The sequence below is a fragment of the Hippopotamus amphibius genome, chromosome 1 (genome assembly GCF_030028045.1).
Source record: "Hippopotamus amphibius kiboko isolate mHipAmp2 chromosome 1, mHipAmp2.hap2, whole genome shotgun sequence".
Taxonomy (NCBI): domain Eukaryota; kingdom Metazoa; phylum Chordata; class Mammalia; order Artiodactyla; family Hippopotamidae; genus Hippopotamus; species Hippopotamus amphibius.
The window spans coordinates 22,319,719-22,336,161 of record NC_080186.1 but is presented as its reverse complement, the minus strand read 5'-3'; the positions used below and the strand labels follow the sequence as shown (position 1 = coordinate 22,336,161).

Below are 16,443 nucleotides of genomic sequence, written 5' to 3'. Positions count from 1 at the left end.
ATTATTACATTTCTGGTACATTTCCTATAATATAATGTTGCAGACAATGCTTCTTTCCCAGGGAGCCCAGCTTGCTCAGGATGAGACATCTACTCGGTGCCTCAGGATAGGCTGGGGTGTTGAGTCTTTTCTGCCAAACCTAAGGTTTTTTATGAGCTCAACATCTCACAGAAACATCTGTGGAATAAATGGTATAAATGAATCTAAAAGGGGATGAAGGCAGGCAGGCACCTGTCACTGTTCTCTGAATCAGCCAAAAAGCTGAAGAGCGTGGGATCCAAGAGACAGATGCCATAAACCATTGAGGGATGGAGGGTAGAACAAGAGGAAGCACCAAATGAATGGCTGCTTTTGGTTCCAAAGCCAAAAACAGGCCCCACAAAAAAGGGCTGCTGGTCTGGATGAGGAACTCTCCTGCTCCTGGAGTCATGCAATGAAAATATGGCCTTGGAGCCCCACCCCCAGAACAGCCACAGTCCAAGAACCAGAGCAATTTACACATCACACAGTTTGCAAATGAATAGACTAGGAGGATAAGTGCTTCGACAAAGTGGGGGGCAAGGTGAGCCTGAACCCCAAAGCACAGCTGTGACATCTCTGGACTTCTATTTCTGCCAAGCCGCAGGCCCCTGATGCCACTTGCTCAGTGGAAATGTACCCTTCCGCTTAACACTGGCCTTGCCTCAAAATGGGACTGATGGTGGTAACCCTCAGAGATATCAAGAGCCATCAGTTGCACGTCTGGAAGTAAGATAATTTCCTTGCCCCATCCTGGCCAAAGCACTTCCCTTTTTAAGCTGCTGCTGGTATGCTACCTTCCCCTCCAAGCACAGTTCAACTTACTTTTGTTTCAGAGTTTTGCATTGGCCTCTGAGGGCTCCTTCCAGGATACAAAATAAACTATCCTTCTGCATCCGCGTATGAGTGGGTTGCCTTCCAGGGTCAGATCTGTGTTCCCTGGTTTGGTCAATGCACCTTTATGAGAATAAAACCACATACGTACACAGACAGACTAGCCTGGAAAGGGCTTTCTGGATAGGGTTATCTTGATGCCTCCCCTAAAAGAAATAACTTTCTTGGTGTGAGAGGATTAGGACATTGAGTGACCTACTCTCAACTTCCAGAAGGGCAGCTTGTTTTGTCCATTTTTCAATGCGGGGGGTGGAAGGGACCCAACATGTTCAGTTACAACAACAAGATTTTGTTTTTTTAAAAAAAAGGATCCTATGTGGAAATGAGTGGGACAATGATAAAAATAAACAAATAATTAAAATTCCAAACCAAAACATATCTCCTGGCCCCGAGACCCCCAGTTAATCCTCTAAGACCACAATCTCCACATTGTGGACCTGATGCTGGTGTTCTTCCATCTCAGCCACGACTTTCTCCTCAGTCCTCAGTTCTGTCTCCAAAATGACTGCTTTGCCCTCAGCATCCTCAGCCTCTGGGTCTGGGGCTGGGTCAATCTCAATGATGGTCTGCCCATCCTCTGAGGTGCTTTCAACAGCCTGGATGGCTGAGGTCAGGCCAGATTCCATGGCCACCAGCTCCACGGGGCTCACCATGGTGGTCATGTTGCCCAGGGTACTGCCATCCTGCATGGCGGTGGAGCTTAGCAGCGCCAAGCTGGATGAAGGGTGGATGGTCACTGTGTCTGGTGAGCTGCTCTTGGCAGAGGAGACCACTGTGGCATAACGGAAGAGCTGAGGGCCAGAAGGCAGTGTGTGGACAGTCACAGGACTGGAGCCCTGGCTGAGGGTGGCCACTGGAATATTGCCCATGGAAAATGACTGACCCACTGGGGTGATGGTGATGGGTGAGATGACTGTGAACTGAGGCTGCTGGACAGGAGGAGAAGGGCTCAGGACGGTGGTGGAGGCTGGCCGCTGGAGCCGGGGCCTTTTGGGAGGCTTAGGAGTGCTCACGGGCATCAGTACCACATTTTGAACCGTCTGGGATTTCAGCCTGTGATCCTGAGCTTGCTTCTTCTGCTCTTCCAACTGGCGTTCCAAGTCTATGGAAAAAAGACAGACTTTGTGTGGAGAGAAGTATAATCTTGGGAACAGTAAACCGGGAGTGAGCAGCCCTGGGGTCTTGTCCTGGTTTTGCTACTGTGTAGCCTCAGGCAAGTCATTTCATTGTTTTCAAGAAGAAACTAGATTGGATGATCTTTAAAATCCCTCCAGTTATTACATTTCATTGTGTGATTATACACAGGTCAATAATTCAGAATCTTTTCATGATGTGATCCTACTATAGCTCAACTCTAGACGCTCCTGTGGCATTTTGTCATCTGTCACCAAAATGCAAACCAAAGAAGTCTCCAGTTGATCTAGCAGCTTATATATGCCCTGTCTGGATCTACAGATGAAAATAACATCTGCACAATCCCTTTGCAACTGTCACGGACCCACAAAGGAGCAACAATGGCCACTCTGAAAAACAGTGATTTCCAAACTGTCCTTCAAGGCAGGATCACTTGTTGGTGGTGCAGATGGGTTTAGTTTACCATTAGCACTCAGAGAAGTCTACAAAAAGTTATAGAGGAGGCCCCTAAGAATTACAGAACTGAAGGAGGTCTTAAGAGTTCTAACATATTCATTTTGACAGAGATCCAGAGAAGTACAGTGACTTACTTAAGGTCACAGAGCATGGGCCGAAACAAAAGTTTTCTGATAGTCAACTTGGTGGCTTTTCCACCCCAATACACCTATCACTATCCCTCTCCCAAGGGTCCAATCCAACCTTGATGACCACTGGCGAGTCCAGTTTTACGCCAGAACTTCTCTACTGCTTAGCACCTGATAAGCATCCAATAAATAAGCAGTTACACCCACAGAGCACTTTGCTCCCCGTGGCACACCCAGAGCAAGTGAATTCCCTGCTTGCAATAAAAGGAGTAGGTAGTGATAAGGAACACATTCAAAAACTTTAAAACATTGCCTTTTCAGGTTATAAGATACTGCATGTTTTCCATCTTCAGTAGTAATCAAAGAAATGTGAACCTAAACAAGATACCAAATCTATAATTTTTAAAAAGTGAAATCAGAGTATATTATAAAAAACAATGCCCAATGTTGGTGACCTCAAACTTGTGACATAAATTGGTATAATCTTCTTGGAAATTTGACAACAGGTCACAAGACTCCATAAACAAATTATCGATACCATTTAAGCACAAGCTTAGTCCTGTGAAGTAGCTTTAAAAGAACATAAGAAGAAAAGTTATATTGATACAATATATTCATATTCACTGCAACAAAATAAGCTACTGAAGAAAATTTTGAAAACTTAAATTCATCCCTAGAAGAAATGTCTAGGTAAAATACTCTGTAGCAACTTGGAAAAATATTCGTATATCATAGTGAAAAAAGCAGAAAACACAACTTTATGTATACTGTGGTTATAACTAAAATAATATGGACAAGGAACTAGAAGCCTACATTTCTAACAAAAACCACTTTTAAGATGATGTAAAGTTTCAAGGTGGAAGATAGCACTGCACTATGAATAAGAAGACAGTTCTACTCTGGGCTTCACTGTCAAGGAGTGATGTGGTCCCAGGCAAATCATTTATCCTCTCTGTGCCTCTACTGGGTTATCTGTAAAATAAGGATAACAGCCTATAATATTTCTAGAAAGATCAAATGAGAAAAAGGGCATTTCTCAGAATACTTGGTAAACTGAACTTAAAATATATACTGGGCATAAAGATAAGTTTAAAACAACCTAAACTGCTCTTCTCTTACCAGATGATCTTTCTTGCCTTTCATCTTCATGACTGACTATAGCGCATCCTACACCATTTAAGACTGTAACCCATACCTCTCACTAGTTTTATATCTCTCACCTGCTTTACCTCCTCCAAAAGCATCTCTTGATTCTTTTCTGGGTACAAATAACTCCCTTCGTTCCACCACCATACCTGTTATATGCCTCTGTTACAAAAGTGACTACTAAGTCTGCTTTCCCTTGAGTTCCTTGAAAGCCCTCAAGAGACTGAGGCTACCTTATTCAACATTTTATTTCTAAAATCTAGCTTGGAGACCAGCACAAGTACTTTTTTTAATAAGTTAAATTATTTATGTGCTCATAATTTCTGATTACCAAAATAATTAAAGTGCTAAATGTATATCTATCAAAAGACTCAGTATTAATAATGTAAAAAGGACAAAGGCCAATTTTTCCTTCTGCCACTTATATTACTGGATTAATGAAGTGACCTGGCAGACATCTTAATCCTCCAAAGATATAAAAGGAGGACCACGTTGCTGGCTTTCTTTTCCTTTGTGCTTCCTCTGCTTCCTACCACTCCACCTCACCTGGGACTGTATTACAAAGAAAAAGCCAGACCTGATACTATATGAATTGAAAGAAAGAAAGAAAGAGAGAGACAAAAAGAGAGACAGAGAGAGAAGGACGAAACAAGAGAGAAGGAAGGAAAGAAAGAAGCAAGCCAGTCCAGTCCCAACAGAGGTCCACAAAGAAATGGCAAGACTCAAGGATATTTGTATAATACCACCTAAGAAAAGAGAGAAGTCATACATACCGGTAAGAGTATAGAGAAACTGCTCTTCTCCCTGCTCTACTTGGTTCCTTCTGTTGTCCAAAACCTTCTTGACTGTGTCCATTAGGCCAAATGTATGTGCTACATTGTTGAGAACAGCAGCATCTATTTAAAACAAAAGACATGTCTGTCCAGTTAAAACAGAAATGTTCCACCAGCTCCCTATTTTGCTGCTTATAAATATAAAACAATCCAGAAATTAGACTACTAATTGCATTTCCAAAAATTTTTAACAAAGATTTATCACACGTGTAACTAACTTTTATTTAATTGTTATATCTTTATACATCTTTCCATATAAATAAATACAAAATAAAAAAGGAAAAAATCTTGCCTCTGGTTACAGGTTCTGACTTGGTTTAGCAAACACGGTCATTCTACTAGACAGAGCTAAGTGTGAACCTTGGTTTTGATGTTTCCTATCTGTGTGACCTTGGGTAAGTCATTTCACTCCTCAGTTTTCTCATCTGAAGCAAATGGGACTAATAATACTTACTCGGCAAGATAGGTATGAAGATTTAGAAATAATCATATTTTAAGTGCCAAACATGGGAACTGACATGCACTATTACTATTAATAGTATTATCTCTGTTCCCCTTTATTATTATTTCTTTTTAATTTACTTTTATTTTTTGGCCACACTACACGGCATGTAGAATCTTAGTTCCCCAACCAGGGAACGAACCCATGCCCCCTACAGTGGAAGCAGAGAGACTTAACCACTGGACCTCCAGGGGAAGTCCCTCTGTTCCCCTTTAAACAAAACTCCTTGAAAGAGCTGTCAGTAACTGGTCATTACTTCCTTAACTCAGACCACTTCTACACCTACAACTCTCTTCCACAGTCATCTCATCCAGTTTCATGGTTTTAAATATCACGTACATGCTAAGAAGTTCCACATGTAGACCTCCAGCCCAGACCTCTTTCCCTGGTGGTACAGTGGTTAAGAATCCACCTGCCAATGTAGGGGACATGGGTTCAAGCCCTGGTCTGGGAGGACCCCACATGCCGTGGAGCAACTAAGCCCATACGCCACAATTACTGAGCCTGTGCTCTAGAGCCCGTGAGCCAAAACTACTGAGCCTGCATGCTGCAACTACTAAAGCTTGAGTGCCTAGAGCCCATGCTCCACAGCAAGAGATGCCACCACAATGAGAAACTCACGCACCGCAATGAAGAATAATCCCTGCTCGATGCAACTAGAAAAGCTCGCATGCAGCAATGAAGACCCAACACAGCCAATAAATAAATAAATAAATAAATAAATAAATAAATAAATAAATAAAATTTGGGGGGGGGGAAGCATCTCAATTTAACAAGTCAAAAACCAATTTTGATTTCCTCTCCCAGTGGTCTTCATCTCAGGAAATTTTACCACCACTCACAGCTCAGAACAAAAATATATAAATCATCCTGGATTTCTTTCTTTCTTTTTCACCCTACATTCCACCCATCAGCAAGATCCGCAATATGATCACTTCTTCCCAGGTCTACCACTAGCCACTCTATCCACACTACCATCACATCCTGCCCAAACTAATTCCTTCAAGAGCTCCCAACTGGTCTTCTTGTTTCTACTCTTGCCCGATACAATCCATTCTCCCCACAGCAACCACAGTGATCTTTTAAAAATATAAATAAATCTGATCACTTCACTCCCCTGCTCAAAATCACTATGATGGCTTTACCATCACCTTAAAATAAAACCCAAAGTTCTGACCAAAGCTTATCTAAACTGTCCCCTCTGTTTCTGTCCAACCTCATCACCTATCATTCTCTCCATGAACTTAGTCCACTGGAGCCACATCAGCACTTCTCTAATTCTTTGAACCCAAAAAGAAAAAAAAGAAAAGGAAAGAAAACAATTCTTTGAACCCACCAGATTCATTGTCACTTCAAGCTCTTTGTTCCCTCTGCCTGGAATATTGCTTCTCTCAGCTTGTCACATGGCTAGCTCCTTCAATTCAGGTCTCTACTCAAATGCCATCTCCTTAGAGGGGGCTTCCTTGATCACCCTGTCTAAAATAGTTACCTGTTTTCTATATTATTTGCCTTTAAAAAAAAAAACTCCAAACATGTAAAAAAAGATTTTGCTGTAAAGTTTAAGTGTATTTGCATAATGTATAAAGAGGTAATAAGACACATCTAACAAATCTAAGTAAGAACTCACTAAACACACAAAGCTTATGAGATCTCATCACGATCCCTTTTGTACCAGATGATTAAAACATCCTTTTACACTGTGCACAACAGCAAGTACCCTGTAAGTATTCAGAAACAGCTATAAGTGCACACAATAGTTCTAGAAGCCTTAAACTAACAATATGAGAATTGTCTAAAACCAGGTAGATTTCTCCAATTTTCAGACTGATGTATCTATTTATATCTATATTGAGAGACGGAAAGAGAGAGCTTGCTTTCTGGCACCATTTACAAAGGTAAAAATTACTGGTGGAAAAAGCAATGCCAGACCTGAGTTCAAAACCTAGATATGCTAAAAACAGAGCTACCATATAGATCCAGCAATCCCACTCCTGGGCATATATCCAGAAAAGATGAAAACTCTAATTTGAAAAGATACATGCACTCCAATGTTTATAGCAGTAATTTACAATTTACAATAACCAAGACATGGAAGCAACCTAAATGTCCATCAACAGATGAATGGATAAAGAAGATGTGGTACATATATCCAATGGAATATTACTTAGCCAAAGAAAAGAATGAAATATTGCCTTTTGCAGCAACATGAATGGACCTAGACAATAACACACTAAGTGAAGTAAGTCAGAGAAAGACAAATATTATATAATATCACTTACATGTGAATCAAAAGATAATACAAGTAAATTTATTTACAAAACAGAAACAGACTCACAGACATAGAAAACAAACTTATGGTTACCAGAGGGGAAGTGGGGGAGGGATAAATTATGAATATGGGATTCACAGATACACACTACTATACATGAAATACAAAAGCAATGAGGATCTACTGTATAGCATAGGGAACTATATTCAATATCTTCTAATAACCTATAATGGGAAAGAATCTGAAAAAATACATATATACATAACTGAATCACTTTGCTATACACCTGAAACTAACACAATATTATAAATCAACTATACCTCAATTTAAAAAAATAATATTTTACAATTCAAAAACAAAAAACAAAGAAACCTAGTTATGAACTTCGGATAGTAACTTTTTATGAGACTTAGTTTCCTAGTCTGTACAATGAGGATAATAATACCTATACTTCTGTGTTTCATGAGGCTAATGAGATCTGCCTACAATGGCCACTATTGTTACGATTAGTGTGTTTACCTGTGACCTGGAAGGGAGCCTGGATGAGCCGTTGCTGAACTCCCCTGAGTAGCTCCTCTATTTCCTTCTGTATATTGCAGACAACCTCTTCCATCAGTCCTACATCAGCTATTCCTTTCCAGAACATCAAAGTGTCCTCTGGCAAAAGAGGGATAAGACAGAGGGTAAACAAGGGATGCTACACATACTTAGGCATATCTTTACAATGCTAAATTCAAAATTATTTCAATCCAGAATGATTTTTTTTCCCGTGCTGCGAGGCTCCTGGGATCTCAGTTCCCTGATCAGGGATTGAATCCAGGCCATAGCAGTGAAAGCCCAGAATCCTAATCACTAGGCCACCAGGGAATCCCCCTTGAAATGATTTCTTATTGGGCCATTTCTGGGAAAAGAAAAGAAGCTTTTGGAACACTAGCTGCCTCCCTGAGTTGGTACCTAATTATTTGGACTCTGCAGACTCCAAATAGGGACTTGTGATAATTGCCTCAATTTGTCGTGCCTCTGGCTACAGGGAACAGGTATCTTCCTCCCATAAAAATATTAAATTAAATATTAAATAAATACTAAAATATTTATTTAAATAATTAAATTTAAAATTAAATAATATATATTTTAAAAGTTAAGTAATAAAGAAATTAAATTATGTTAAAGATATACTCCCTCTAACCCTACATTTAAAAAAACAAAATAAAAGGACTTCCCTGGTGGTCCAATGGGTAAGACTGATCCCAATGCAGGGGACCCATGTTCAATTACTGGTCAGGGAACTAGATCCTGCATGCATGCCGCAGCTAAGAGCATGCACGTCGCAAAAAAGATCCTGCGTGCTGCAGCTAAGACTCAGCACCGCCAAATAAATAAATAATTTAAAAAAAAAACAAGACAGTTGAATGGGTGGGGTTATAAGCTCCCTGAGGGCAGAGGCTATGTTTTTTCATCTATCTAGATCTAGCAACACTGCCAGCTAAAAACAGGCAGCAATAAATATTTGTGAAATGAATTAATGAATGAAGGATGATATAAAGCTTCTCCTGTCCCCTCTAAGTGAATCATCATTAATCACCATCCTCTACACCACCTGCTACCTACTTTTTCTTGTAACATCTTGCAGCTTGGTTTATCTAACAAATGTGTCAAAGTTGGAGTCAGTGTGACAGGATAAACAGCATGGACTCCATAGTTAAACAGCTGAATTCAGCTCTAACACTAATTAGTTGTATGACTGGTCTTAGGCAAGGTGCTGAACCTTTCTGAATCTCAATTTCTTCATAAAATCTGACTTTGCAGAGCTATTGCTTGGATTAAAATAAGATGTTTGCAGCTATCATTAGTATTAATATGCATAAGAAAAACCAGCACAAGTAATGAAGAGGGCTTCTGTGTCCATAATCATAATGGTGATAAAAGTCACAAAACCTTACAAGAAATCTGAGCCCCATAGAAAGTACCTGAAATTTCCTCTGAGTCTTTCTTCACACCCTCCTCTGTGGCCATGGTGACAGCAGCAGTGAGAGCTGAGTTCCATTCCAGCCCTGCCTCTTCCATGCTCTCTTCTGAAATGGCAATCTGTGTGATGCTACCTAAAAGCAGTCCATTAGAGGGAAGGCCAGTGAATTTTATGAAAAAGTCACAGCTATCCTCTATCTCAGACAGCCAAAGAGATCCTGTTATTAACTTTCTGGCCTTTTGCCTGCAGGTCCCTATATTAAAAACTAGAATCCTAGGTAAGCCAGGATGAATATTGGATTTCCTAAAGAAAACCTGCCTTGCAAAAGAAAACGCTTTCTTCTTACTCTGAATAGAAAGTGAAAGATAACTTATAAAAATCACAAAAGAGCAATGTGCTTTCTGAGCAGTTATGTTTTTGAAAGAGACGGAAGGTGAGCATGATTGCCAGGCTGCAGGCCCCAGACTTAGTGAGGATAAGGAGGACTTGAAATAACTTACGGTGCTTAGTCAAGAGCCCTACTATAAGCATGCTTGATACTAACCATCTAGAATATATGAAGTTGCTATAACTTATTTATCAGGCTACCTAAGAGAAAACAAGAGAAATGAGACCAAAATAAATCAGGTAAGAGATCCATGAATAGCAGATTCACAGAGGAAAAAACTATTGCTATCAATTTATATTAAACAAAGAGAATTGAGAAAAATCAAACTGATCCAGACAGAAATATAGACAAGTGTGGACTCTCCACACTGGAGGATATCAATAATCAAGCAAACAAGTAAAATCAATATGGATGAAAAGTAAAGAAGTTTTGGCAAAATAAAAAGGAAGTAGATAATTTCACAGCATTTTTCACTTTTCAAGTGAAAGTGTCACACTACCGAATATTCAAACTGCTAGATATTTCACACTTTCCTGAAAGGAACTTAGGTTCCAAGAGATTTGGCTTCTACGCACCCAGTGGTTACTCACAGAACATTAGGAACGACCAAAAGAAACCTCAAGAAGTCATTTTTAAAGCACAGTACTTCCCTTACATCCTTTAGCGTTCTTGTGTCTCTGTCAGGCATATTTATAAGTCTCCTGGAAGTAGTTTAGACATATTCTAAGAATTTTAGCTGTGCTGTCTCCAGCTGAACTAAATCCTTAATAATAACCTCACATGGCTATATCTTTCCTCGAGAGCCCTCGTCCCAAACTCAACAATACTGCTTAAGTGTGTGCCCACCCCATCTCATTTGTGAAGAAGCCTCAGCTTGTTTATCTGCTTTCCTTCCAGACAGAGCTCTTTGATCCTTACAGCAGATTCTCCAGAGTCCAGCCCAGCCAATGACACACTATCTTTGATACCTCTCAGTTCAACAGCTGAAAACTATTCATCGTTCTAATCCACCCGCCTGCCTTGACCACTAGAAGAACAAAGGATTTTCAAAACAATCTAATACCAAAGATATGCCAAGTGGCACCAAAGTGAGGCTGTTAAATAAGCATTATACGAATCACCTTTCTAATGTTTACCATGCATAAAGAAACAAAGAAGGAAGCCTGGCCAAAAGGAATCATTTGGGAGAAAACAAAAGAGAGTTCTTTCTAAAACATGGACCCAAGATTACCACACCTGACATTAACGCTCTCAAGAACTGAAATTAAGAAACACAAAGGAGAAATGAGGGGAAAAGTGCTACTGAAAAACACAGTGGGTTTTCAGGTGGTTTCCTACCCCCTACCATCGGCCGAAGTGGGTGTCTGCACCACACTTGTCTGCTGTCCTGGCACTGGAGCTCTTGCACTGCTGATCAGAAGATCAAATTTGGTGCTTCTGCAGGTATTGGAGCAAACCTTGTCATGTTGGTAAAAATCAATCTGTCCGGAGTCCATCATTTTCCTGTGCAAAGAGAGACAAGAAGTACCAGTTGAGCCTGCACTTCATCTTGAGGGAACAAGTAGAGACAAAGTTGCTGAGTCCCTTCTGTACTATTAGTGAAATAGTACAGAAGGGACTCAGGGAAATTTAACACTATTAGTGAAACCTAATAGTATTGTCATTAGGTTGCAAAAATTCTAATTGGGGCTATAAAATGTTCATTGGTCCTGCCCACATTTACAAGTACTCCTCTTCCCTCCCTAGTCTACTCATTATGAGTACTCTCTTTTATTTCCTGTTATCACTAAGTTTTAGATGTATACTCCTGACAATAGCTACATTTCCCCACAGAATCTCACTGAAACCAAACCCAAAAGGGAAAAGACTAACTCATATCTCAGCACAACTGAGAAATGCCAGAGGGAGATTAGAATTTTGTGATTAGATTCTGATGTATTAGTACTTGTAGACCGGCAAGATCTGTTGCCACTTCTGGAGACATAAAACCTCAGCACATTTCTTTTCTTCAAAAAAAAAAAGAGAGAGATAACTCTCCTATAAATACAGAGCAAAGTTGATTATACTAAACCCCTACTATAAAATGTCCTTATAACTAGATTCACAAGACGTTGTTATTATAGACCATGAGCAAAACCATGAGGTATTTTAATTATAGTAAACTCTATGTTATAATGTTACTTGGCTTTCACTAAAGACTTTTTAGGCACTCTGAGTCTTTTCCATTTGGGAAAAGTTGGCATACACTTGTTTTTCTGGACAAATAAAACAAGCCAAGTATAACAGAAAAAGAGTTAAAGGTATTCATCCCAAATTTCATTCAACTACTGATTAATGCATACAAATCATCTGGAATGAATTTTTTTTAACTATGCCTCCGACTATAAAAATATGTTAAGAAAAAAATTAACATTTTCTGTGGAAAATACAGAAAACTACAAAGAAAACAACTGTTCTTTAAAAAAAATCCCCCAACACAGAGATTATGTCAATATTTTAGCATACTGTCTTCTATTAAATTTACTTACATATGTGTTTTCTAAAACAACTAAATTAATTGATATTACATTTTGTTTTCTTCCTTACATCATAAGCATTTTTCAATGTAAAAACTCTCTAGAAATACTTTAAAGACCACATAACACCCCATAGTATAAACTCATACATATTTAGATGAGCCATAATTTAGATACACCTTGATTGTATATTAAAGCAGACTTTAATTTACACCATCATAAATTATGTTGCAATGAACCCCTTTATACTTGAATCTCTACAAGCACTACAGATTTTTCTTAAGACAGATTCCTTAAAAAAAATTGAAGACAAAAGGTAAGAGGTTTTTAAGGCTCTTGATACATGTTCTGTGGGAAACTTTTTTTTTTTAATATTTATTTATTTATTTGGTTTGCATCAGGTCTTAGCTGCGGCCCACAGGATTTTTTGTTGCTGTGTGCAGGCTTCTCTCTACTTGTTGCATGTGGGCTCCAGAGGGCTCAGTCTCAGTAGCTGCAGCATGTGGGCTCTCTAGTTGTGGTGCGCGGGCTCTAGAGCTAGCGGGCTTAGTTGCCTCGTGGCATGTGGGATCTTAGTTCCCTGACCAGGACTTGAACCCGCGTCCCCTGCACTGGCAGGTGAATTCTTAACCACTGGACCACCAGGGAAGTCCCAGGGAACTTTTAATTCTTAACCACATTTTCAAATTTTCTATCAATAGGTGAGTGCTCAAGAAATACCAACTAATGTTAATTTCACCGACGGGGGCGAGGGGGGCGGTTACAATGATAAACTTGCTGCATAAAGAGATAAGGGTGGGGATATTTTACATTCTAAAGTTTATTTCTGGGACTTCCCTAGTGGTCCAGGGGTTAAGACTTCACGCTCCCAATGCAGGGGGTCTGGGTTCCATCCCTGCTCAGGGAACTAGATTCCACATGCATGCCGCAACTAAGAAGCCCACATGCCTCAACGAAGATCCCACATGCCGCAACTAAGACCCGGTGCAGCCAAAATAAATAAATATTTTTTAAAAATAAAATAAAGTTTATTTCTATGGTACAATGACAGCAAGGATTGCATTCACTGTGAATAACTGTTACTTTTTATGAACAGCACCCTTCTACTCTACCAGATTATCCTAGGATTTGTCTGTCAGCCTACATCTCCGTGGTTTTCAAGCTTTCTTAGCACCAGGCTTAGCTCTGCCTATGTTGAGTGATCTCAAGCAGGACTGTCATTTACTCTTGAGCTTCTCTGCCCAGAGAAGATCCTGCCCAATATTCTGACGTCAGAAGAATTTGTCCTAGATGCTGGGAAGAGTCAATTTAATTCAATTTTCCTCTCCCACAGGGATTTTAAGAACAAGTTGATAAAGGTCAAATAATACATGCATTGTTCAAGCCAATCCTTCAGACAGAATAAAAATTCAAATTAAGAAGAAAAGACTGGATTTTCTGGATTCTACCATGATTAAGTACCCCACAGTCAGCTGAAAGGTATGAACTTGCTATTAGAGCTCACCTGAGCATGATTCCACCCAGACGAATAGCTCTCTTCCAGTCCTTCAGGGTGGACTTGCCAGCCAGATGAACAAAATGCTTGGGGCTGATCAACTGATCATTGAACTAATGTAAAACGAGAAGTCCAAAATAACCCAAATGTTAATTTAGGCAGCCAAGAGGGAAAGAAAGACATAACTGTACTTGTTATGTACCAAAAATACCCAGATGACATCTTTAGTCATAGCCTTGTATTCTCCATCCTCCCACCCTATTGTGCTAGAGAAGATGATCCTTCTCTGGGCACAGTGCCCTGTCCTGGTACAAAGCTACAGAAGACAGGAGGAAGGTCAGAGATTAATATACTGATTAGGATCTAAAATTCATTTATGCCCTGGATCAAGCAGATGGATCTAATATTGCAAAGGCTGTTAAAATAAACTGAAGTAATCTATCCAGCCCTAATGACAAGATTCAGGATCTGGCAGAAAGAATAAGTATGGTAGAAACCAGCAACACTGCAGAGCCTCGAAACTCTGTAATCCTGAATGATGCTAGGATGATGCCACTGCTGGTGACTACCTCTGTAACTACCAGTGGAGACAGAATAAGCAATTATTTCCACATTGAGCTCTCATGAAGATTATTTTTATCAGTAATAACTTTGAATGAACTCTACCAAATCATACACCAGTGTAAGGCATTTTACATACATGATCTCATGTCATCTTCTAGCAACCTTACTGTGTAGGTATGTGTGTTTAATTATTTGTTTTTTAACATATGAGGCTCTGAAATATTAAATAACTTGACCAAGGTCACCTAGCTGGAGATGGGATTCCATTCATTCAATAAATATTTACTGATAAATATGCAAAGCATTATTCTGGGTGCTGGGGATACAATGGTGAACAAGACAGACAAATTCTCAGCTCTCAAAGGACTTGTATTCCGGTGGGACTTGAATCCAGGTCAATTTTACTCCAAAGTCCTTATTTTTTTTTTGTACTGTGACACAAAGGGACACCACAAAATTAAAAACATTGACATGATGGAAGAGAGAGAAGAGGCACTAAAACCATACCCTTTGAAAATAAGGAGCCCCAAAATAGGCCCCAGCAAGGAGAAAACAGAATTACCTTGACACACTTTACATTTATTCCTGGGCATACAAACTTCTTCCAAAGGAGAATGGCTTTGCTCTCCCCACAAGTTATGGGGTAAGCAATTTCCATATCCTCATTTGCTTCTATAGTGCTTGCATCTTGAAAATGGAAAAAATATCAGTTATTTATCAAACACTCTTCCCCAAAGCTTAATTCAAAATCTCTAGTCTCCTGGTTCCTCTGAGGGGCTAACAGCTCACACTGGTTGGTACTGTTTAGGAATCTTCTGGAAGAAGTTTGGCATAACAGCTCTCTTACCAAGCTCCCACTATGTGCCAGACACTGTGCTATGTGCTTTTACAGGCTTAATCTTTTTTTAGTTCTTAAAACAATCTTGTGAGGCAGTGACTGTTTCCTTTGTACCTGTGTAGGAAAGGTGAAGGGACTTTCCCAAGGATACACAGCTAAGAAGTGAGAACATGGGATTCAAACTCAGATTTGTCTTATTTCAGAGTTTCTCTTCCGTTTCTTTCCACTGACTGCCTTCTAATCAACACCTCATCAGCAACTTCCCTAATGACAGATATCAACCTTGAGGCTCCAATATCTTTGAGGGATTTCTAATTGATGACAAATCTTTTCAGCAACCCAAGCAAATTCACATTAAACATCAACTGACAGCCCTAGCATCTTAGTCAGTGGTGTCTCTAGATGTGCCATCATCAAATTGATGGCTACAGCACTGGTAGGGCACACTGGGTAGGGGGGGAAATAAGGCACAAAAGGCAAGAAGTCTCAACCAAGGAAGCTAAGGTCAAAAGTACTAGAACAGGGCTTCCCTGGTGGTCCAGTGGTTAAGACTGAGCTTCCACTGCAGGGGGCGCAGGTTCTGCATGCCTCCAGGTACGGCCAAAAAAAAAAAAAGTACTAGAACAACAAAAAGACTTACCAATCCCTTCTTCAATTTTGTGTATCGTGTGAGTTTCTACCGCCACAACTGCTGTGTTGTTCTCAGATCCAGCTTCATAAATCCTGTTGTAAAAGTGTCCATCGATAAACAAACTACATAAATTATGAAAAAATTAATATTCACAGCATGGGGTTAAGAAATTTGTTTTAATCTATCTCAAAAGGAATAAAATAATATACTTTACAACTCGATATTAGTGCTTTGACTAGTGCCCTAATGTATTTAAATTCCAAGCTGCCAGGACTGTTTAGCAGCCACTGCCATGGAAATGAATCAGCAACTTTCCTCACCCCAAAGGAAAGTTCCTCTTGCTACTGTATTTACACCACTACTTGCTACAATTTTACACCAGACTTTTCCTTTCCTAACTTTACAAGCTCATGACATAAAATGTTGCTTCAAGTATAAGATTAAGTCATATGGGGACGTCCCTGGTGGCTCAGTGGGTGAGACTCCACGCTTCCAATGCAGGGGGCCCAGATTTGATCCCTGGTCAGGAAACTAGATCCCACATGCATGCTGGAACTAAGAGTTCATGTGCCGCAGCTAAGAAGCCCATGTGCCGCAGCTAAGAAGTCCTGGAGCCACAACTAAGGAGCCTGCCTGCTGCAACCAAGACCTGGTGCAACCAAGTC

General features: G+C 39.9%; 1 protein-coding gene across 13 annotated transcripts in view; it reads right to left on the bottom strand.

Annotated features, from left to right (window-relative positions):
- Window positions 1–1,180: 1,180 nt before the first annotated feature.
- The window catches only part of GMEB1 (glucocorticoid modulatory element binding protein 1), a 28,795-nt gene continuing 13,532 nt past the window's right edge, over window positions 1,181–16,443 (bottom strand). For 10 of the 13 annotated variants that reach the window (XM_057702615.1, XM_057702650.1, XM_057702597.1 and 7 more), the window contains 8 exons: window positions 15,788–15,900; window positions 14,872–14,996; window positions 13,755–13,858; window positions 11,080–11,237; window positions 9,348–9,479; window positions 7,900–8,037; window positions 4,550–4,672; window positions 1,181–2,014 (listed from right to left, as the gene is read on the bottom strand). In XM_057702615.1, coding sequence (XP_057558598.1) covers window positions 1,314–2,014; window positions 4,550–4,672; window positions 7,900–8,037; window positions 9,348–9,479; window positions 11,080–11,237; window positions 13,755–13,858; window positions 14,872–14,996; window positions 15,788–15,900 — 1,594 coding nt within the window. In that variant the 3' untranslated portion in view covers window positions 1,181–1,313. The remainder of the gene's footprint in view (window positions 2,015–4,549; window positions 4,673–7,899; window positions 8,038–9,347; window positions 9,480–11,079; window positions 11,238–13,754; window positions 13,859–14,871; window positions 14,997–15,787; window positions 15,901–16,443) is intronic. The other 3 variants (XM_057702680.1, XM_057702672.1, XM_057702688.1) reach the window with 1 other exon arrangement.